This window comes from Patiria miniata, unplaced genomic scaffold (assembly GCF_015706575.1).
Source record: "Patiria miniata isolate m_02_andy unplaced genomic scaffold, ASM1570657v1 HiC_scaffold_18, whole genome shotgun sequence".
Taxonomy (NCBI): Eukaryota; Metazoa; Echinodermata; class Asteroidea; order Valvatida; family Asterinidae; genus Patiria; species Patiria miniata.
In genome coordinates, this window is record NW_024037056.1 from 9786511 (window position 1) to 9810201 (window position 23691).

General features: G+C 42.1%; 1 protein-coding gene across 3 annotated transcripts; it reads left to right on the top strand.

The window, feature by feature from the left end:
- Window positions 1–451: 451 nt before the first annotated feature.
- LOC119724533 (adhesion G-protein coupled receptor G2-like) lies at window positions 452–22568 on the top strand. Of its 3 annotated transcripts, none has more exons than XM_038195632.1 (17): window positions 452–542; window positions 2377–2649; window positions 3202–3510; window positions 5969–6241; window positions 15943–16212; window positions 16753–16857; window positions 17107–17231; window positions 17451–17594; window positions 17718–18129; window positions 18471–18649; window positions 18815–18967; window positions 19419–19552; window positions 19707–19806; window positions 20014–20179; window positions 20306–20372; window positions 20817–21087; window positions 21976–22568. In XM_038195632.1, exons 1-17 carry the CDS (start codon window positions 452–454, stop codon window positions 22192–22194), a joined length of 3291 nt encoding a protein of 1096 aa, XP_038051560.1. In that variant the 3' UTR covers window positions 22195–22568. The 3 variants fall into 3 exon arrangements, with proteins under 3 accessions (XP_038051560.1, XP_038051559.1, XP_038051561.1); XM_038195631.1 differs by lacking the exons at window positions 20306–20372; window positions 21976–22568 and adding exons at window positions 6802–7110; window positions 8066–8338 and having other exon boundaries at window positions 20817–21004; XM_038195633.1 differs by lacking the exons at window positions 452–542; window positions 2377–2649; window positions 3202–3510; window positions 5969–6241 and adding an exon at window positions 15328–15594.
- Window positions 22569–23691: the final 1123 nt, after the last annotated feature.

Below are 23691 nucleotides of genomic sequence, written 5' to 3' on the forward strand. Positions count from 1 at the left end.
GATGGACTGTACAGTCTTTTCCACAACCCCTGACATCTCGAAGGTGTTGGATGATGCAAGAGCTAGGGGTTGAGGGGCAGACGCACATTCATTTAAGCTTGGCGTAAATACGTAGTCAACATTCTCAATGGCTATGCAAAATAATTTGCCTGGAATAATGATTATTGACAATGGTTACTGTCTCATCTTACTAAATTAATGTCAAGTCTGATTTCTTAATCCGGCCCTGACAGGGATAGGTGTTCGTTTGGTAGGCGGGTCAGACTCCATGGAAGGTCGAGTGGAGGTGTTCAGGAACGGTGCTTGGGGGACGGTCTGTGATGACGACTGGGACCTACTAGACGCAACAGTTATCTGCCGGGAACTGGGTATTGGAGAAGCTTATGCGGCTCCCATTGGAGCTGCATTTGGTGGGGGAACCGGAGACATACTGTTGAATGAAGTTGATTGTATGGGTAACGAGCAGACGGTGTTTGACTGCCCGGCACGAAGTCTGGGAGACCACAACTGCGGGCATAGCGAGGATGCCGGGGTTGGATGTAGTAAGTTGTTGACAACAGTCTGAGTTTTTTTACGAGATCGAAAATACATTGTACATGAACGCTATTATAACTCAAATTCGGGTTTTGTAATAACACACATTCGGTGAGGGAACCGTGGACATAGTTTTGGGCCCAAAAAAAAGTCTTCGGTTTCTGGTATGGAGCTTGCACAAAAGTGGTGCAGCGACGTGGCTTTTGTTTTCTTTCTTTCTTTCCTTTTTTTCCCTTCAAATGTCGGCTGATGACTGCAAATGGTGCCCGACTTAATTTAGTGCAAAATATATGGGAGCCCAGAGAGGCCACACAAAGCTTATTACTCGATCGTAACCCCATCTTAAAAAAAAGACGTTATAATAGTGCAGCACAGTGATGTAGTGCCTTGATGCTGGGCCTTGGCCTTAAGGCTGCCTTAAGGCTGGATTTTAGGGCCTTGGCCTTGGCCTCGAGGCTTGAGGGCAAAAGCCTTGGCCTTGGCCTTGGCCTTGAGGGTTCAGGGCCTTGCAATTTTGAGTCAAGGCTCTTCAAGGCCCATAGATTTTTGCATTTTCCATGTCTCCCTGATAAGTGCTAAAGATTTGCATGTATCTGTTTTAGATAATGCTGATATTTCTGACCATGTTGGGCCACCAAATAAAAAAAATCCCAAATCAGATTCTTGGATCCCCCTTTTGATACACTTGGGAGAATTGTGTGTTAATATAGAAGTAAATCATTATTTTGTCTAGTTAAACCATATTGAAGACCTGAACTTATACTTTAATACATACAGTGCAGTCATAAAACTGTGTAGGCCTATGCAAGCATGTTGATTGCAGTTAAAGAAATGTTGTTCTTCGTAACGAGCAATTCGTTATGATAAGGGCGGATCCAGTGGGACAAAAGGGGCCATGCCCCCCCCCCCAAAAAAAAACCAAAAACGAAACCGTTTTTTTTAATGTGACGTCGTAATAAAGGCAGGCAATGAGTACACCACCATCTTTTCCTCCAAAAACATTTGTAAAAATGGTCAGAAATTGCCTCAAATCGCACCACAGAGCATATCTCGAATCCAAATTTATTTCGAGGCTCTTAAGCGGGCCCCGAAGCACAAGCCGTAATTTGTTTACCCACTTTTTTTGGGGGGGGGGACCAACATTTCTTTGCCCCCCCCCCCCAAATTGTGTTCTCGATCCGCCCTTGCGTGATGACGTGTCACTCATGTGACTATAATTAGTTCTATATCAGTGGTCATTTCATAAAACAGGGCCTTGGCCTTGGCCTTGGCCTTGAGGGTTAAGCCTTGGCCTTGGCCTCGAGGCTTGAGGGTCAAAGCCTTGGCCTTGGCCTTGGCCTTGAGGGTCAAAGCCTTTGCTCCAACACTGCAGCAGCAGGATTCCAGTCAAACCAGTGAGTTTGGCGATTTTGAGACATCATCTTACATTGAAAAAAAATGTTTTAATTTTGCCGACACGAATGGCTACGGCGACGCGCGCGCAGACCAGAAACAGGAGGCTTTTTTGGGCCTTAGACGATGTTCTTTGTGCGGGTAACGAGGAGACGGTGAAATTGCACGGCAAGAAGACCGGGAGCATAGGACTGCATTCAATACGAGGATGCCGGGGTTCGATGTAGTTAGTTGCAACGCTGACATCAAAATCCAGACTGATTTTTTATAAGATAGTAAAAAAATAAAAGTATGTTCACCATCTCCAAGGAATAACACACAATCACTGCCTTTTGCGCTTTCAGTATGCATGGTCTACTCCCGCATTTCCCTAAAGGCATATTGCAGTGCCAGAATTTCTCCCGGTATATGACAAGTGACATATTTTTGGTATTTTGATTATGCTTGTAGCTGGAGATCGACCCGTCAAAATAATCTGCCCATCTAATCAGACGATCGATTCAGATTCAAACCAGAACTTCGCTACGGTCAACCTACCTGGTCCTGCCGCTTCGTACCACAGCAGCCTTGGATGGTTCGAAATCACTATTGACGTGGATGGTTCTACGCGTCGTGTTAATGACGAAGTCAGATTGAGTATTGCAGACTCTCCACACGTCTTGCAATTCAATGCAAGTGATGCAAACAACACTGCGACGTGCAGCACGCAAATCTCCGTTGTTGGTAGGCAATTATTATTATACCCCAATGTATACGTAATATGAGATCAATTTGAATGCAGTCTTTTAAAGTTTTGCTTGATCGATCCGAAGTGCCAGCGTTCTGTCCTGTGACTTTAATACACTGACTAATTGAGTATGGGCAAACAAATAATGCCCGAAACTGGCACTTTTGGGTCCAGCTAGGCTATAGGCCTATCATGTTTGTTTTTCATCAGTTTATTTTTGAATTTTGAATTTTTAATATTGTTCGTTCTCATTTACAGTTTGATACACCTGTAGCTATTTTAAGCTGTTATTATTATTTTTTATCTGGAAGCGGTTCACGATGGACTGAACAGTCTTTTCCACAACCCCTGACATCTCGAAGGTGTTGGATGATGCAAGAGCTAGGGGTTGAGGGGCAGACTCGCACTCATTTAAGCCTTGCCTACGAAGTCAACATTCCCAATGGCCATGCAAAATAATTAACATGGAATAATGCTGATTGACAATGGTTACTGTCTCATCTTACTAAATTAATGTCAAGTCTGATTTCTGGATCCGGCCCTGACAGGGATAGGTGTTCGTTTGGTAGGCGGTTCAGACTCCATGGAAGGTCGAGTTGAGGTGTTCTGGAACGGTGCTTGGGGGACGGTCTGTGATGACGACTGGGACCTACAAGATGCAACCGTTATCTGCCGGGAACTGGGTTTTGGAGAAGCTTATGCAGCTCCCCATCAAGCTGCATTTGGTCGAGGAACCGGAGATATACTGTTGGATAATGTTGAGTGCACGGGTAACGAAGAGACGGTGTTTGATTGCACGGCAATAAGGGGATCGGGACACAACTGCGGGCATAGCAAGGATGCCGGGGTTCAATGTAGTAAGTTGTTGACAATAGACTGAGTTTTTTTACGAGATCGAAAATACATTGTGCATGAACGCTTTTATAACTCAAATTCGGGTTTTGTAATAACACACACTGACTGAATTTGGTGAGGGAACCGTGGACATGGTGTTGGATGATGTTGGTTGCACGGGTAACGAGCAGACGGTGAAAAAAAAAACCAGTATACCACGACTGCATTCATTACGAGGATGCCAGGGTTCGATGTACTTAGTTGCAATGGTGACGTCAAAATCCAGACTGGTTTTGATAAGATTGTAAAAAAAATTATAGTCATAGAAAAGAAGATCATGTACACTATCTCAAAGTCATAACACACAATCACTGCCTTTTGCGCTTTCAGTATGCATGGTCTACCCCCACAATTCCATAAAGGCATATTGCAGTGCCAGAATTTCTCCCGGTATATGACAAGTGACATATTTTTGGTATTTTGATTATGCTTAGCTGGAGATCGAGCCGTCATAATCTGCCCATCTAATCAGACGATCGATTCAGATTCAAACCAGAACTTTGCTACGGTCAACCTACCTGGTCCTGCCGCTTCGTACCACAGCAGGCTGGGACGGCTCGAAATCACTATTGACGTGGATGGTTCTACGCATCGTGTTAATGACGAAGTCAGATTGAGTATTGCAGACTCTCCACACGTATTGCATTTCAATGCAAGTGATGCAAACAACACTGTGACGTGCAGCACGCAAATCTCCGTTGTTGGTAGGCAATTATTATTATACCCCAATGTATACGTAATATGAGAACAATTTGAATGCAGTCTTTTAAAGTTTTGCTGGATCGATCCGAAGTGCCAGCGTTCTGTCCTGTGACTATAATTCACTGACTCATCGAGTACAGGACTACAACAAATTCCCTAAACTGGCACTTTTGGGTCCAGCTCTGCTAAAGGCCTATTTTTTAATTTTATTTTTGACAGTTTATTTTTGAATTTAAAATGTTAAAAATTTGTTTAAATTCTTCGTTCTTTTTTACAGTTTGATATACCTGTATCTATTTTAAGCTTTTATTATTATTATTTTTTTTTTATCTTGGAAGCGGTTTAAGATGGACTGTACAGTCTTTTCCACAACCCCTGACATCTCGAAGGTGTTGGATGATGCAAGAGCTAGGGGTTGAGGGGCAGACGCACATTCATTTAAGCTTGGCGTATATACGTAGTCAACATTCTCAAAGGCCATATAAATTATTTGCCTGGAATAATGATTATTGACAATGGTTACTGTCTCATCTTACTAAATTAATGTCAAGTCTGATTTCTTAATCCGGCCCTGACAGGGATAGGTGTTCGTTTGGTAGGCGGTTCAGACTCCATGGAAGGTCGAGTGGAGGTGTTCAGGAACGGTGCTTGGGGGACGGTCTGTGATGACGACTGGGACCTACTAGACGCAACAGTTATCTGCCGGGAACTGGGTATTGGAGAAGCTTATGCGGCTCCCATTGGAGCTGCATTTGGTGGGGGAACCGGAGACATACTGTTGAATGAAGTTGATTGTACGGGTAACGAGCAGACGGTGTTTGACTGCCCGGCACGAAGTCTGGGAGACCACAACTGCGGGCATAGCGAGGATGCAGGGGTTGGATGTAGTAAGTTGTTGACAACAGTCTGAGTTTTTTTACGAGATCGAAAATACATTGTACATGAACGCTATTATAACTCAAATTCGGGTTTTGTAATAACACACATTCGGTGAGGGAACCGTGGACATAGTTTTGGGCCCAAAAAAAAGTCTTCGGTTTCTGGTATGGAGCTTGCCCAAAAGTGGTGCAGCGACGTGGCTTTTGTTTTCTTTCTTTCTTTCCTTTTTTTCCCTTCAAATGTCGGCTGATGACTGCAAATGGTGCCCGACTTAATTTAGTACAAAATATATGGGAGCCCAGAGAGGCCACACAAAGCTTATTACTCGATCGTAACCCCATCTTAAAAAAAGACGTTATAATAGTGCAGCAGCAGGATTCCAGTCAAACCAGTGAGTTTGGCGATTTTGAGACATCATCTTACATTGAAAAAAAATGTTTTAATTTTGCCGACACGAATGGCTACGGCGACGCGCGCGCAGACCAGAAACAGGAGGCTTTTTTGGGCCTTAGACGATGTTCTTTGTGCGGGTAACGAGGAGACGGTGAAATTGCACGGCAAGAAGACCGGGAGCATAGGACTGCATTCAATACGAGGATGCCGGGGTTCGATGTAGTTAGTTGCAACGCTGACATCAAAATCCAGACTGATTTTTTTATAAGATAGTAAAAAAATAAAAGTATGTACACTATCTCCAAGGAATAACACACAATCACTGCCTTTTGCGCTTTCAGTATGCATGGTCTACTCCCGCATTTCCCTAAAGGCATATTGCAGTGCCGGAATTTCTCCAGGTATATGGCAAGTGACAAATTTTTGGTATTTTGATTATGCTTGTAGCTGGAGATCGACCCGTCAAAATAATCTGCCCATCTAATCAGACGATCGATTCAGATTCAAACCAGAACTTCGCGACGGTCAACCTACCTGGTCCTGCCGCTTCGTACCACAGCAGCCTTGGATGGCTCGAAATCACTATTGACGTGGATGGTTCTACGCGTCGTGTTAATGACGAAGTCAGATTGAGTATTGCAGACTCTCCACACGTCTTGCAATTCAATGCAAGTGATGCAAACAACACTGCGACGTGCAGCACGCAAATCTCCGTTGTTGGTAGGCAATTATTATTATACCCCAATGTATACGTAATATGAGATCAATTTGAATGCAGTCTTTTAAAGTTTTGCTGGATCGATCCGAAGTGCCAGCGTTCTGTCCTGTGACTTTAATTCACTGACTAATTGAGTATGGGCAAACAAATAATGCCCGAAACTGGCACTTTTGGGTCCAGCTCGGATATAGGCCTATCATGTTTGTTTTTCATCAGTTTATTTTTGAATTTTTGAATTTTTAATATTGTTCGTTCTCATTTACAGATTGATACACCTGAAGCTATTTTAAGCTGTTATTATTATTATTGTTTATCTGGAAGCGGTTCACGATGGACTGTACAGTCTTTTCCACAACCCCTGACATCTCGAAGGTGTTGGATGATGCAAGAGCTAGGGGTTGAGGGGCAGACGCACATTCATTTAAGCCGGGCGTATATACGTAGTCAACATTCTCAATGGCCATGCAAAATAATTGGCCTGGAGTAATGGTTATTGACAATGGTTACTGTCTCATCTCACTAAATTAATGTCACGTCTGATTTCTTAATCCGGCCCTGACAGGGATAGGTGTTCGTTTGGTAGGCGGTTCAGACTCCATGGAAGGTCGAGTGGAGGTGTTCTGGAACGGTGCTTGGGGGACGGTCTGTGATGACCTCTGGGACCTAGAAGACGCAACAGTTATCTGCCGGGAACTGGGTTTTGGAGAAGCTTATGCGGCTCCCCATCAAGCTGCATTTGGTCGAGGAACCGGAGATATACTGTTGGATAATGTTGGTTGCACGGGTAACGAGCAGACGGTGTTTGATTGCACGGCAATAAGGGGATCGGGACACAACTGCGGGCATAGCGAGGATGCCGGGGTTCGATGTAGTAAGTTGTTGACAACAGACTGAGTTTTTTTTACGAGATCAAAAATACGTTGAACATAAACGCTATTATATCTCAAATTTGGGTTTTGTATAACACACATTGACTGAATCAAGGGCGGATCCAGAACACAATGTTTGGGGGCGGTCCAAAAAAATGTGGTCCGCAAAATTGTTTGATCCGCCCTTGGACTGAATTTGCTGAGGGAACCGTGGACATAGTGTTGGATGATGTTCGTTGTACGGGTAACGAACAGACGGTGTTTGATTGCCCGGCACGAAGTCTGGGAGACCACAACTGCGTGCATAGCGAGAATGCCGGGGTTCGATATAGTAAGTTGTTGACAACAGACTGAGTTTTTTTTTTACGAGATCGATAATACATTGTACATGAACGCTATTAATAATTCGGGTTTTGTAATAACACACACTGACTGAATTTGGTAAGGGAACCGTAGACATGGTGTTGGATGATGTTGGTTCAACGGGTAACGAGGAGACGGTGAAATTGCACGGCAAGAAGACCGGGTGAACACGACTGCATTCATTACAAGGATGCCGGGGTTCGATGTAGATAGTTGCAATGCTGACATCAAAATCCAGACTGTTTTTTTGATAAGTTAGTAAAAAAATTATAGTTTATGAAAGTTTTCGAATTTGAAAGTGTAAAATAGTATTTATTCACAGTAAAAAAATTCGTCATGATCGAAAATTTGATCTTAGACAATTTGTAATATCTGAGATGATTCAAAATGATACAGTATATGTAGTTGAAGAAGATTATAGTATAAGAAGTTAATATGTACACTATCTCAATGTAATAACACACAATCACTGCCTTTTGCGCTTTCAGTATGCATGGTCTACCCCGACATTTCCCTAAAGGCATACTGCAGTGCCAGAATTTCTCCCGGTATATGACAAGTGACATATTTTTGGTATTTTGATTATGCTTGTAGCTGGAGATCGACCCGTCATAATAATCTGCCCATCTAATCAGACGATCGATTCAGATTCAAACCAGAACTTCGCTACGGTCAACCTACCTGGTCCTGCCGCTTCGTACCACAGCAGCCTTGGACAGCTCGAAATCACCATTGACGTGGATGGTTCTACGCGTCGTGTTAATGACGAAGTCAGATTGAGTATTGCAGACTCTCCACACGTCTTGCAATTCAATGCAAGTGATGCAAACAACACTGCGACGTGCAGCACGCAAATCTCCGTTCTTGGTAGGCAATTATTAATATACCCAAATGTACATGTATACGTAATATGAGAACAATTTGAATGTAGTCTTTTAAAGTTTTGCTGGATCGATCCGAAGTGGCAGCGTTCTGTCCTGTGACTTTAATTCTCTGACTCATCGAGTACAGGCCTACAAAAAATGCCCTAAACTGGCACTTTTGGGTCCAGCTCTGCTAAAGGCCTATTTTTTACTATATTTTTTACGGTTTATTTTTTAATTTAAAATGTTAAAAATATTGTTTAAATTGTTCGTTCTTATTTACAGTTTGATATAGCTATTTTAAATTTTTATTATTATTCTTTTTTTTATATGGTAAGCGGTTCAAGATGGACTGTACAGTCTTTTCCACAACCCCTGACATCTCGAAGGTGTTGGATGATGCAAGAGCTGGGGGTTGAGGGGCAGACGCACATTCTTTTTAAGCCGGGAGTATATACGTAGTCAACATTCTCAATGGCCATGCAAAATAATTGGCCTGGAATAATGGTAATTGACAATGGTTACTGTCTCACCTTACTAAATTAATGTCAAGTCTGATTTCTTAATCCGGCCCTGACAGGGATAGGTGTTCGTTTGGTAGGCGGTTCAGACTCCATGGAAGGTCGCGTTGAGGTGTTCTGGAACGGTGCTTGGGGGATGGTCTGTGATGACGACTGGGACCTACAAGACGCAACCGTTATCTGCCGGGAACTGGGTTTTGGAGAAGCTTATGCGGCTCCCATTGGAGCTGCATTTGGTGAGGGGACCGGAGACATACTGTTGGATGACGTTAAGTGCACGGGTAACGAGCAGACGGTGTTTGATTGCCCGGCACGAAGTCTGGGAGCCCACAACTGCTGGCATGACGAGGATGCCGGGGTTCGATGTAGTAAGTTGGTGACAACAGACTGAGGGTTTTTTTACGAGATCGAAAATACATTGCACATGAACGCTATTATAACTTAAATTCGGGTTTTGTAATAACACACACTGACTGAATTTGGTAAGGGAACCGTGGACATATTGTTGGATGATGTTGGTTGCACGTGAAACGAGGAGACGGTGAAAAAAAGACCAGGATACCGCAACTGCATTCATTACGAGGATGCCGGGGTTCGATGTAGTTAGTTGCAATGCTGACATCAAAATCCAGACTGGTTTTTATAAGATTGTAAAAAAATTATAGTCATAAAAAAGAAGATTATGTACACTATCTCAAAGTAATAACACACATCACTGCCTTTTGCGCTTTCAGTATGCATGGTTTACTCCCACATTTTCCTAAAGGCATATTGCGGTGCCAGATTTTCTCCCGGTATATGACAAGTGACATATTTTTGGTATTTTGATTATGCTTAGCTGGAGACCGACCCGTCATAATAATCTGCCCATCTAATCAGACGATCGTGTCAGATCGACACCAGACCTTCGCTACGGTCAACCTACCTGGTCCTGCCGCTTCGTACCACAGCAGCCTTGGACGGCTCGAAATCACCATTGACGTGGATGGTTCTACGCGTCGTGTTAATGACGAAGTCAGATTGAGTATTGCAAACTCTCCACACGTCTTGCAATTCAATGCAAGTGATGCAAACAACACTGCGACGTGCAGCACGCAAATCTCTGTTCTTGGTAGGTAATTATTAAAGGTTTTGCCCGTCCTGGACAATTTTGGAAAATGTGCATTTGAATTTGTAAAGCATAAATTCAATTTGGCGCTGATTTTGAGAACGACGTATATCCGGGTTTCATTTTGGCAATAACTAGTATTCAATTTCATTTTGCACCATTCAAATAAATGAATGTGCATAACGTTTCATTTAAAGGATTACAAATACGTGATTAGACTTTCGGTTTGACGGATGCGTTGCCGACTATTACAAATGTGCAATCCAATTCGCAGAAAATCGATTTGTTATTGTGACACGGGCTGAATTGTACATTCTTTTCATTCGTCATAATTTATATCGCAAAGTCTGCATTCATTATAAATAAAGTATACAGCCTATACAAATCATGATAAAGCTTTGACTGATTCATTGATTAATCAATGTATTGTAGACCCAATTGATCATTAATGCGTTCGTTCTTATGTACACAAAGGCCTATTTGAAATAGGCAAATGAAATGTTGAAAAGATACAAATCTTACCAAAATAAAATCAATCAAAATAATCTTGTAAGCATATTATTGGGACGGTAAAGGGAAACATCACGTGTCATGTTACATGGGATCCGGGGACTTTTTTTGTTGTTTCTTTGTCTTAATAGCATTTTAATGTCTTTCTGTATGTCTTAAAGTTCTGTCTCATTTCACCCGTTCGATTGCTTGGTTATATGATGCGATTGTGGCAAATGCTGAGCAAAAAAAAAGAACAGTTGTCTTCATCTAAGGTTTTTATATAGGATTTATTACAATAGTTGGTATGTTTTGAAAGACTACACCACTTGGTTTAGTTCAATCATCATGAATATTCAAAATTCAATCATTCAATCAAACATTCCTCATTTGTTAATTTTGTGAACACATCAATGAATTCTTGACTCGGCGTACGTTTAATGCGGGAAATCGACTGCACATTTAGCAAAATAGATTGATGATAAATTAAAAGGAATAAAGATTGCGGATGTTCCTTCGATTTCGCGCTAAAATGAAATGTCAATGTACCAAATTCAGTGCACATTCGGGAAATCGTACGCTGATTTTCTACGACTGAATACACCTTCATGGAAATAGAATTATCATTTGTTAAAAAGAAACAGGGATTTGGAACGTTCATTCTATTTTGCACGAAAACGAAAGCTTCTTTTACAGATTCTTGTACACATTTTCAGAAATTGTTCGGGAAAACCTATATTATACCCCATGTATAAGCCTATGTAATATAAGATCAATTTGAATGCAGTCTTTTAAAGCTTTGCGGGATCGATCCGAAGCGCCAGCGTTCTGTCCTGTGATTTTATTTCACTACAAATAATGACCCAAAACTGGCACTTTTGGGTCCAGCTCGGCTATAGGCCTATCATGGATTTTATTTGTCAATTTATTTTTGAATTTAAAATGTTTTAATTTTTTTTGTTTAAAGGGAATATACAACATTTGCAAACATCGAAAAATAAAACTACCAAGTTTTTGCGAAATACCTTAATAGGACGTTGGTAGATGACAGTCTAAAACATCCTGTAAAATTATGGCACCTGGTATACTGTCATTTTCAAGAAAAGTGGTATTTTTGTATCAATTTCCAACGCTGATCGGCCGATCAGCGTTGGAAACAACTGGCTTTTTTTCAAATACTGGCCCCAATTGACTATTGCACTTGTTTGCAATCGATTACAAACCTATGAACGGGTACGAGCCAGCTAGACTGGTTCCCTGACCTTACAATTCCCCAATGTATGTAAACTGCTCTGTTTCTTCTTATATGGAGTCAGGGAACCAGACTACAGGTAAATGATCGTTTTTCTTGGTTTTTATAGCATTTTCGAACCCAAAACCTCCAAAAAGTCAGTGTAACTACATTTGCTTTATATTTCCAATCCCCCAATTCCATCCATTTCTGAAAATTACAGCAAAAGCAAATGATGTATATTCCCTTTAATATTGTTCGTTCACATTTACATGTTGATATACCGGTAGCTATTTTAAGCTTTTATTATTATTTTTTATCTGGGAAGTGGTTCAAGATGGACTGTACAGTCTTTTCCACAACCCCTGACATCTCGAAGGTGTTGGATGATGCAAGAGCTAGGGGTTGAGGGAAAGACGCACACTCATTTTAAGCCGGGCGTATAGGTAGTCAACTTTCTCAACGGCCATGCAAAATTGGCCGGGAATAATAATTATTGACTATGGTTATACTGTCTTATCTAACTAAATTAATTTGTCAAGTTTGATTTCTGGATCCGGCCCTGACAGGGATAGGTGTTCGTTTGGTAGGCGGTTCAGACTCCATGGAAGGTCGAGTGGAGGTGTTCTGGAACGGTGCTTGGGGGACGGTCTGTGATAGAGGCTGGGACTTACGAGACGCAACCGTTATCTGCCGGGAACTGGGTTTTGGAGAAGCTTATGCGGCTCCCCGTCGAGCTGTATTTGGTGAGGGAACCGGAGCCATAGTGTTGAATGGTGTTCGTTGCACGGGTAACGAGGAGACGGTGTTTGATTGCCGGGCTACAAGGGGATCGGGACACAACTGCTGGCATGAGGAGGATGCCGGGGTTCGATGTAGTAAGTTGTTGACAGCAGACTGAGTTATGCACGATATTATAACTTAAATTCGGGTTTTGTAATAACACACACTGACTGAATTTGGTGAGGGAACCGTGGACATATTGTTGGATGATGTTGGTTGCACGTGTAACGAGGAGACGGTGAAAAAAAAGACCAGGATACCACGACTGCATTCATTACGAGGATGCAGGGGTTCGATGTAGTTAGTTGCAATGCTGACATCAAAATCCAGACTGGTTTTTATAAGATTGTAAAAAAAAATAATAGTCATGGAAAAGAAGGTTATGTACACTATCTCAAAGTAATAACACACAATCACTGCCTTTTGCGCTTTCAGTATGCATGGTTTTCCCCCACATTTCCCTAAAAGGCATATTGCACTGCCATAATTTCTCCCGGTACATGACAAGTGACATATTTTTGGTATTTTAATTATGCTTAGCTGGAGATCGGCCCGTCATTATAATCTGCCCATCTAATCAGACGATCGATTCAGATTCAAACCAGAACTTCGCAACGGTCAACCTACCTGGTCCTGCCGCTTCGTACCACAGCAGCCTTGGACGGCTCGAAATCACTATTGACGTGGATGGTTCTACGCGTCGCGTTAATGACGAAGTCAGATTGAGTATTGCAAACTCTCCACACGTCTTGCAATTCAATGCAAGTGATGCAAACAACACTGCGACGTGCAGCATGCAAATCTCTGTTCTTGGTAGGCAATTATTATTATACCCCCGATGTATATGTAATATGAAAACAATTTGATTGCAGTCTTTTAAAGTTTTGCTGGATCGATCCGAAGTGTCAGCATTCTGTCTTGTGACTTTAATTCACTGACTCATCGAGTACAGGCCTACAAAAAAATGCCCTAAACTGACCCTTTTTGGTCCAGCTCTGCTAAAGGCCTATTTTTTATTAAATTTTTTTACAATTTTTTATTGAATTTAAAATGTTAAGATATTTGTTTAAATTGTTCGTTCTTTTTTACAGTTTGATAAACCTGTAGCTGTTTTAAGCTGTTAATATTATTTTTAATCTGGGAAGCGGTTTAAATATGGACTTTACAGTCTTTTCCACAACCCCTGACATCTCGAAGGTGTTGGATGATGCAAGAGGGGTTGAGGGGCAGACGCACATTCATTTAAGCCGGGCGTGTATACGTAGTCAACATTCTCAATGGCCGTGCAAAATAATTGGCCTGGAATAATGATTATTGACTATGGTTATACTGTCTCATCTAACTAAATTAATTTGTCAAGTCTGATTTCTGGATCCGGCCCTGACAGGGATAGGTGTTCGTTTGGTAGGCGGTTCAGACTCCATGGAAGGTCGAGTGGAGGTGTTCTGGAACGGTGCTTGGGGGACGGTCTGTGATGACGACTGGGACCTACAAGACGCAACCGTTATCTGCCGGGAACTGGGTTACGGAGAAGCTTATGCAGCTCCCCATGAAGCTGCATTTGGTCGAGGAACCGGAGACATACTGTTGGATGAAGTTCGTTGCACGGGTAACGAGGAGACGGTGTTTGATTGCACGGCAATAAGGGGATCGGGACACGACTGCAGTCATTACGAGGATGCCGGGGTTCGATGTAGTAAGTTGTTAATGTTGACAACAGACTGATTTTTTTTACGAGATCGAAAATACATTTAACATGTTTTGTAATAACACACATTGACTGAATCAAGGGCGGATCCAGAACACAATTTTTGGGGGGCGGCCAAAAAAATAATTTGGTCCCGCAAAAAAGGGGTCCAAAACTTTACGGCAAGGGGCTCAGGGCCCGCTTAAGGGTCCCGAAAGTGTTTTTGATTCTAGATGCTCTGTGGTGCGTTCTGAGACAATTTCTGACCACTTTACCCAAATTTTGTGAGGAAAAGATGGTGGTGTACGCAGTTTTTTTCATTTTTTGCGACGTCACTAAAACAAAATTGGGTTCTTTTTTGGGGAGGGGGCATGGCCCCCGTTGCCCCCCCCCCCCCGGCCGCCCTTGGACTGAATTTGGTGAGGGAACCGTGGACAAAGTGTTGGATGATGTTCGTTGCACGGGTAACGAACAGACGGTGTTTGAATACCCGGCACGAAGTCTGGGAGACCACAACTGCGTGCATTACGAGGATGCCGGGGTTCGATGTAGTAAGTTGTTGACAACAGACTGAGTTTTTTTACGAGATCGAAAATACATTGTACATGAACGCTATTAATAATTCGGGTTTTGTAATAACACAAACTGACTGAATTTGGTGAGGGAACCGTGGACATGGTGTTGGATGATGTTGGTTGCACGGGTAACGAGCAGGCGGTGAAATTGCACGGCAAGAAGACCGGGAGAACACGACTGCATTCATTACGAGGATGCCGGGGTTCGGTGTAGTTAGTTGCAATGCTGACATCAAAATCCAGACTGTTTTTTTATAAGATAGTAAAAAAATTACAGTTTATGAAAGTTTTCGAATTTGAAAGTGTAAAATAGTATTTATTCACAGTAACATAACTCGTCATGATCGAACATTTGATCTGAGACAATTTGTAATATCGGAGATGATTCAAAATGATACAGTATGTAGTTGAAGAAGATTATAGTATAAGAAGTTAATATGTACACTATCTCAAAGTAATAACACACAATCACTGCCTTTTGCGCTTTCAGTATGCATGGTCTACCCCACATGTCCATAAAGGCATATTGCACTGCCAGAATTTCTCCCGGTATATGACAAGTGACATATTTTTGGTGTTTTAATTATGCTTAGCTGGAGATCGACCCGTCATTATAATCTGCCCATCTAATCAGACGATCGAGTCAGATCCAAACCAGAACTTCGTTACGGTCAACCTACCTGGTCCTGCCGCTTCATACCACAGCAGCCTTGGATGGTTCGAAATCACTATTGACGTGGATGGTTCTACGCGTCGTGTTAATGACGAAGTCAGATTGAGTATTGCAAACTCTCTACACGTCTTGCAGTTCAATGCAAGTGATGCAAACAACACTGCGACGTGCAGCTCGCAAATCTCCGTTCTTGGTAGGCAATTATTATTATACCCCAATGTATATGTAATATAAGATCAATTTGAAATGCAGTCTAAAGTTTTGCTCAATCGATCCGAAGTGCCAGCGTTGTGTCCTATGACTTTAATTCACTGACTCTCATTAAGTATAGGCCTACCAATAATGCTCTAAACTCAGTCTGGCACTTTTGGGTCCAGCTCGGCTGTGGGCCTATCATGGTTTTTTTTTATCAGTACATTTTTGAATTTAAAATGATTTTCTTTTAATTAATCATTTTTTTTAAATATCGTTCGTTCTCATTTCAGTTTGATATAGCTATTTTAAGCTTTTAATATAATTGTTTATATAAATGTTTCCTCAGTTAATCAGCCGCCAGTGATCACCTGCCCACCCAATCAGACGATTCAGACATATCCAAATCAAAACTTCGCAACAGTAACCTTACCCGAACCAGCCTCTGCATCCGACAACAGCGGATGGTTCGAAATCACCATTGACGCGGATGGTTCTACGCGTCGTGTAAATGACAGAATCAGTTTGAGTCTTACGCAGTCTAGACACACATTGCAGTACACTGCAAGAGATGCCAGCAACAACTTTGCCACATGCACCATGCAAATCACTGTTATAGGTAAGCAGTCATTTCCTGTGTTTACACCCGAACCTACTTTGACATGGAAAACCTTTTTTTTCCCTTTTGCTGCGAAATAGAAATTTTGCAAAATCAAAACAACAAAACTTGAGTATACGTAGTAGTTCCTTACAAGTGATGTTTCAAAACCAATTTTTTTATGACATCGACTAATCCAGCGTGTTTTTTCCCCCGGCAATCGCAAGTAGATTTTGGTAAATGCTTAAGGTGTGTACGCCTATACACTCTTCTTCGTATCCATCTGTATGTGATGCGTACGTGCAGGTTTACCAAACTTATTCGTGCTTGATACATCTTGCTAGAATACAATTTTTGTCTACTTTCTCAGTTGTGAAACTCGTCTGCCCAGCCAATTTCTCAGCATTAGCAAGTCCTGGCTCGACCAGCATATGAGCATTTGAAGACTTGGCAAATATAGTTCAAAGAGTTTGTTTGGAACCCTTTTCAAGATATTACACCAAAACAAGTTTAACATTGACTTAGTGAGAGAAGAAACATTTTGCCGTGCTTTTACAACAGGTCAGTGCCCAACCAACACAACCACTGACGGTCTGAGATGGCCTGTAGCAGTAGCTGGATCCACTGCCAAGTCTGTCCAACGATGTCCACTGACATCTGCAAATGGTTTGACTTCACCTCTCACAGTCTTTGAAACTTTTTCCATGGTCCATAATGTTTCTTGTTCTGCCTGATGTATCCAATCTTTCTTGTAATCTTCGCGATCGTCTCTCCACCTCAATTCTTCCTCTTTTTCGTTCGCTGTTTCTTGGCCGCAAGTCTCACTTATATCGCATTGATTCGCACAATTCAGTTTGTTCTGATAAAATGGTTTTGTTCATCTAAAATATTGCTTTTTGATCACCCTAAATGAAGCTGGTCAACCCGTAGCTGTCCGAAACTGTTCAAAGTTGGAGGCGCCTCTCTACTTCCGATGGGAGAAGCAGCAGACTCGTGGCTGCGGGGACAAGAAGGAAGTCTCTCTCGATAACGTCGTCAAGGTAATTTGTTTTATCTCAGGACGTTAATTGATCCAAATGGTATGATGGCTCAGTTTTCAAAAGGGCATTATATTGATGGCTCTTGTAGAGATGTCCTAGTTTATGAATCACGCTGCATGTACGTGTTTACTTGAGCAAATTATCAAAAACTGTAGGCAGATGCGGTGTTTTAAGAAGCTTAGATATGAAGATGTGACCATGAACCATATTCATTGACAGGTTGAGGTTAGCAAAGGCAATGCAGTCGAAGTGGCCGAGTTTCTTGCCAATCAGACGTCAGAGTCATCTAAGGAGGCAGAAGATGTTACGATGGTTGCCAGCATTTTGGAGAACATCGCAAAAGCAGGATCGGGGGACAAAGAGGTAAGTTGATAACCATTCCGGAGAGGGGACTTATACTTAGGTTCAAAGAAGAAAGGGCTGTGGAACAGCGATATGGTAGAAATGTATGTAACTGAAGTTAATTATAATCATAATTTCTTGAAGGTGACAGAACTGGTGCTGGAGACTGTCAGCAATGTCATCATGAGTGTTGGGCCTGAAACTCATGACTCCGAGCCCACTCAGATCGAGGCTGGTACCTCCTCAGCCATCGTTAAGTCCGTTGAGACTCAAATCTCCCTGACACTTCAGCAAGAGGGTAAAGTCAGTATACGTCAGGACTCCATCCACGTGGAGGCGGTCAGTCTTGAGCCAAACCAGACCAGGAACGGACTCAGCTTCGTGTCCGTGAAACAGTCTAATGTGACGTCTCCTGGACAAGGGTCACCGCAAGAGGGCACCCTTGCCGGTACCGAGGTCGAGACTTTGTACTCTAGTATGATACCAAAGGATCTCGATGTCTTGGCATCGGCTCGGTTGCCTGGCAACATCACTAATTTGCTACCGTCCCCTGATGGTAAGTTCATCATTCATGTGTGATCAAAGATTATGTACAATAATCGATATTTGATAAGATAAAAAAAGAGGGTGGGGCTACCCGGTGGTTGCTGAGGTCTACTATGCAAGCAATGGTTCAAATTGTGCCTACGTTTGAGACGCACTGCTGTTCCTTGTTGAAAGTGGAGTTATGATGGAAATGTTGGGATAACCTAAGCCTCCGGAAGTAGATTCTTATAGAATCTTAAACATCTTTCAAGGGATGACACTATGAAACGTTGTTTGTTGATAAGATTTTCGGGGGAAGTGCAAACCAAATATGAGAAACGTACCTCTTTAAACTATTTCTTCACAATGTAGCTCAGCTGCAAGCCAGTTTCCTGATTTACGCTGATGACACGTTGTTCCAGTCTGCTTCGATCAAAGAGCATCGAGGGGAGGGTAACTCGACTCGAAAGGTCGCTGGATCTGTCGTCTCACTGACTGTGGAGAATGTTGAACTTGTCAACCTCACAGAACCAGTCGTGATTGAATTCAAGGTGATCATGAGATAATTAATATTCAAGTTCATCCAGAGTAGAATACTTCACTGTTGCACGAGGGCCTATTCCTGCCAACTTAACATCAATGTCCAAGTTAATCAATTCAGATTGTACCCTCAATTTTGTGTAACCTTTTATCAATCTTCCGATTTCGATACTTAGGAGGAATCAAGCGAAGTCCACTGCGTGTCCTGGGACTTTGAGCTGGAAGATGGAGTCGGCGATTGGACGACAGATGGATGCGCGCTTGCTGAAGTGACCAATAAGACAGTCGTGTGTAATTGCTCTCATGCTACCAACTTCGCAATCCTAGTGGTATGTATAGTTCAATCTTGTGATTCCAAACTACTTCATACAGCTTTTTTTCCCATTTAAGAATGTAACAATTGCAGCCTCAAGGTGACTAGACTCCCGCAGGTTGCACCAACATTAGATCATGGAGCACATCACAAAGCAAATGAGTACCCCTTTCAGTTCGAAGAAAGATCGACACTACTTTAAGCCATACGAAAAGGAAAGGTCCGTTCAGTCAGGAAAAGAAGGAAAGTTATCAGGAAAAATACAACACATTGTTCTATAAAATCTACATGATTTCCCCGTTTGTACCTTTTTGAAATGCCTACGTTCAATGCCAACAAAAACACTTCATCTTCACACACTGAATGTTTCTCTACGTTTTTAATTAGGAGATCATTTTACTTGTTGGATATATAGATGCTACTATGAAAATTGGCTGGATTGGTAACTGGTATGAGGTTTCTTGCAGGATGTGAAGGGCCAAGCACCTGATGACAAAGATGACACTCCTGCTAAGCGAGCGCTTGATATCATCAGCCAGGTTGGCGCTGCACTGTCGATCATAGCTCTGGCCATCACGCTGATCATATACTTAGCTATCAGGTAAGATCATTGTAATGAAACGATCGGCAAAATTTAACACAACTATGTTTTCCCGTACGCTTATTACTCATACGTTCCATGTGTTGTCTTGTCGCTGTGAGGCAGTGTGAAAATAAAGAATATATATATAAACATCTTAACCTTTTTTTTGTAGGAAACTGCGAAGCGGAAAATCTCGTCAGATCTTCATCAATTTCTGCTTCTCGTTGTTCATGTTGTACATCGTGTTCGTTGCCGGCGTCGACAATGCTAAGGTGAGCGATGTTACATAACGCAGGAAACTTTTAAGTTTAATTAAAGGGGCGATAGATATGTGGAGCCACCAAGAGGTCAAAAGTGGCCAGGACCGGTCGGTAAAAGCACTTTCCATATCTTGAAAGGCATTGATTGTAATGTCTTTTGTGAATTGCATCTTGCTTTGAAATTATAACAGTTATATCTACATGTACTTCAATTTAAAGGGTTCCGGAGGTGGTTGTGTGTTTGTGGCTGCTTTACTCCACTACTTGACTCTGTCCACCATGATGTGGATGGCTGTTGAAGCCAGGAACATGTACGTCAGTACGGTGAAGGTGTTCCCAGAAGACACGCCTCGATACATGCTTAAGGCTTGCCTCATCGCTTGGGGTGAGTCCCTGTCTTAACTCAAACATTATTTTTAAATAGATACCAAGCAAAATCATTGTTATCTTCAGTTGAATCAAGATTGGAATCAAGTTGAATCAAGAATAAGATTTCAATCTCCTTTTTTAGGTTCTCCATTGATTGTGTTGATTATCACCTTGGCTGCAGCATCACATCATTATGCCAACGAGCATTAGTAAGTGAATGACCATGTTAGCTTTTAATCTGAGGGCGCTGTTTGGATTCCCCAATGACTGACACTCTCTCTCTACCTAATTATTATTCAAATAGAGTAGTTCTCGGAACGTCGGCTTTGTCCCAAGCGTCTGCTTACTTCACTGTATGCAGGGAATTTAAGAACCTTCTACAATCTAAACTACTCCAAATTTTATTCTCTTACGAATATGATTTTGTACTCCTCAAGCAGACCTTGGATCCATAATGAGCCGAATTATCCAGAGTCAGAGGTCTACAATCTCTTAACACAAGCCGAAACTGGAAACAAAGACAACGTTTCGAAAATGTCCAAAGACTTATACAGATGCGACTGTGATAAATATGCAGGTTATTAAGCACTGTATTAAAGCTGGTATTACCTACCTATATTAAAAAATGATGATCAATATTTCTTCTTTTGCAGCTGCTTCGTTGAGCCTGGTCTTGTGCTGTACCTCGGCCTCCTTGTTCCAATTGGTCTCATCCTCATCCACAACATCATCACCTTCATCTTAGTCATGCGCAGTCTCCTGAAGGTCAAGGAGGCATCTCGCTCCCAGCAGATCTCCAAACGCCTCCAGAATGCCGTGGGAATCTCCGCCCTCATGGGGTTGACCTGGTGTTTTGGGTTCCTGGCCATCAACGAGGCAGCCTTTGCCTTCCAGCTCATCTTCTGTCTGGCCAACTCCTTGCAGGTGGGTGTTTCATTCCTTGGCACCTCATTTCATCGCGGTACAGCCTCACTTAATTCCCACAATTTTACCAACTCTGTAGCTCACTCTCTTGAGACGTGACTCTGTCATGAGTTTAACTACCGGGACATGCAGGGTCTTGTCCTTCCCTTTAGCTCTGTTGCCCCAAAGAGCTTGTTTTACAGGTACATGTACAATCATTAGATGTGCTCAAGTAGACTCTTGTTCCTCCATGGCGTATCGTATATTCACCTGTTCTTATCAATTATCTGCCTCATTTTCCTAACACCACTTGTGAGCTGAGGGTTATGGCGAATGAGGTACAGTTTTAGCGGCCTCATGCACTGTGTAGTTCCTTACCAAGAACTTTATTTCCTATAGTAGCGTGAATTTATATTGGGTTCTTGTCCTCCAAGTTTCGCCAATTGCAGGCAAAAGGGGAACACAGACAGAATAACTCCAGAGAGACTCGAATTTAGTTCAGCAATTAAAACTCTGCGGTCAACTTGCCGCACCGCTGCCAGAACATGAACTGCTGATTCCCAGCATAGAATAACACAGGCAGACAGAACTTAGTACATTGTAACAACTTAGCCCGCCATGGAGTCTAGTTACTTGTAACAAAGGAACTAGGTCAGCGCAGTGTAAACAGCGCGTCGTCGGAGCCCTCCGTCGGCGGCTATAGTGAGCAAAAAAGAAAAAATACAAACTGTCCGTAACACTCCATTTCTCTCTTGTACTTACTTTTTTATTTTGTAGGTGTAGACCCTTGCTTTGTGGCTTGTTAAATAATTATGTAAAGTAGGGGCGGGAACTACGTACCAACATCAATTTTGTAAACGTACGGGGTCTGTTTGATAACCAAGTCGTAATTATTTGCTCCCATTGTAGGGCGTGGTTGTGTTCATCATGTTCTGCGCTCGACGTGAGGAGGTCCGCACAGCCCTGGCGCCTTACATGAAGCGCATCTGCTGCGGCCATGAGTGCCGCTTGCCCACACTGCATCCTGAAAAGTCCAACGAGTCAGAAATGGTGTCAGCGACGGCTCACACTCTACCGTCAGCCGGGCAGACTGCAGAAGTGGAGATCTCTGTGACAACACCGCAATAGGAAGACCACGTTGCAATTTCAAAGAAAGGCTCACTACAAGGTTGAGCCATTCTTGTGGCATACATTTGCTAAGTTCTGGGGTCGTTGAGGTACCATTATAACAGGTAACGTAAAGCAGATATTGACATCCTCCAAGCCCTAAAGCGTCATGTTCTATGTTTAATAATCAATACGTATGGTGTTTCATTTAATAAAATGTTTAGCATATTTCATAAACTGCTTAGCATGTTTTAAGCTGTGTTTAGATTATTATACTGCAAGGAATAAGGTAAATAGTAATGAAACACAGAGCTTTTTTATAATTACATTATTCTCAAATTTATATAACATTTCAACAATTTTACATTTCGACATGAAAGAGGTTGATTCGCGTGCATATTTCCTAACGCAAATGCATGTAATCGGAAACCGCTTCGTTATTTCACGATCAAGTGAAAGTATTTGATGGAGTATCGATTGAAAAATATCGAGTCTCGAATATTTAGCATAATTGATATTCATTTTACCACTGGATACACAACTTGAAAGCCATGAGGTATACCCACTGCAGACACGAATCCCTCAACCAATGAAGAAACTTAAATTTGTGACCTACTGAGGCAAAATGAGGAATGTCCCCAAAAATCTTGTTTTGAGTAATCGACGCCTGCAGTCGGATATATACTAGAAAAAATCATGTCAAAAATTAATCGATATTGATTGTTTTGTATTTTTGAGTAGCCAAGGTATCCAACATTCAAACTATGCATTTTTGTTGGGGAAAAATACCAACAAAAGTGAAAAAAATTGAAGAACGTTTTTCACTGCCTTTGGTGATGTAATCCGTGTCTTTTTTTAAAGCCGTTTTTTTTTCGAAACGAGGTTAGCGAAACTTGGCAGGACACTGTTGAAGTTCCTGCGTCATATCTTTGGAATAAATTAAGCTACAGGAATAAATTTGGTATCATTGGAAAGTCAATGATTTAACATGATACGTACATAACGTGACAAGTCAAAGGTGGGGGTTATTCCTCGTTATGCTATGGCAGGTCACATATGCGTAATTATATTAACTGAATTCGCTGCTTTGGCAGGTTGCATGTAGTTATTACTCATTGCAACAATGTAACGAATTGTAAGTATTACTCAGCATTAGAATACGGTTTAAATTGTTGTTCGTAAAGACAGGATAACATAGCCCACACTTTGTAGCTCTAGTCGGCCTACTGGTGCCCAGAAATTCGGCATTGTCGCAAAATGTCGCTGGTTGATGAATGTATGCACGCTTTATTCAGCGGTCGGGGGTGGAATCCGACCCTCGACTTTTTCCGCGATAGCCTTGAATTTTTTTTGTCCGCGACCTGAGCTGTGAGGACTTTTTAGCCTCGAGCCTTGCGCTTCTTTTGATACCAAAAACATAAAACTCGAGCAGCGGGTTGCTACGCGCCGTGAAAACCTAATTTCCCCATATACGTAGTGTACGCAGAACAGAATTACCATTCGTGCATATGAATAATT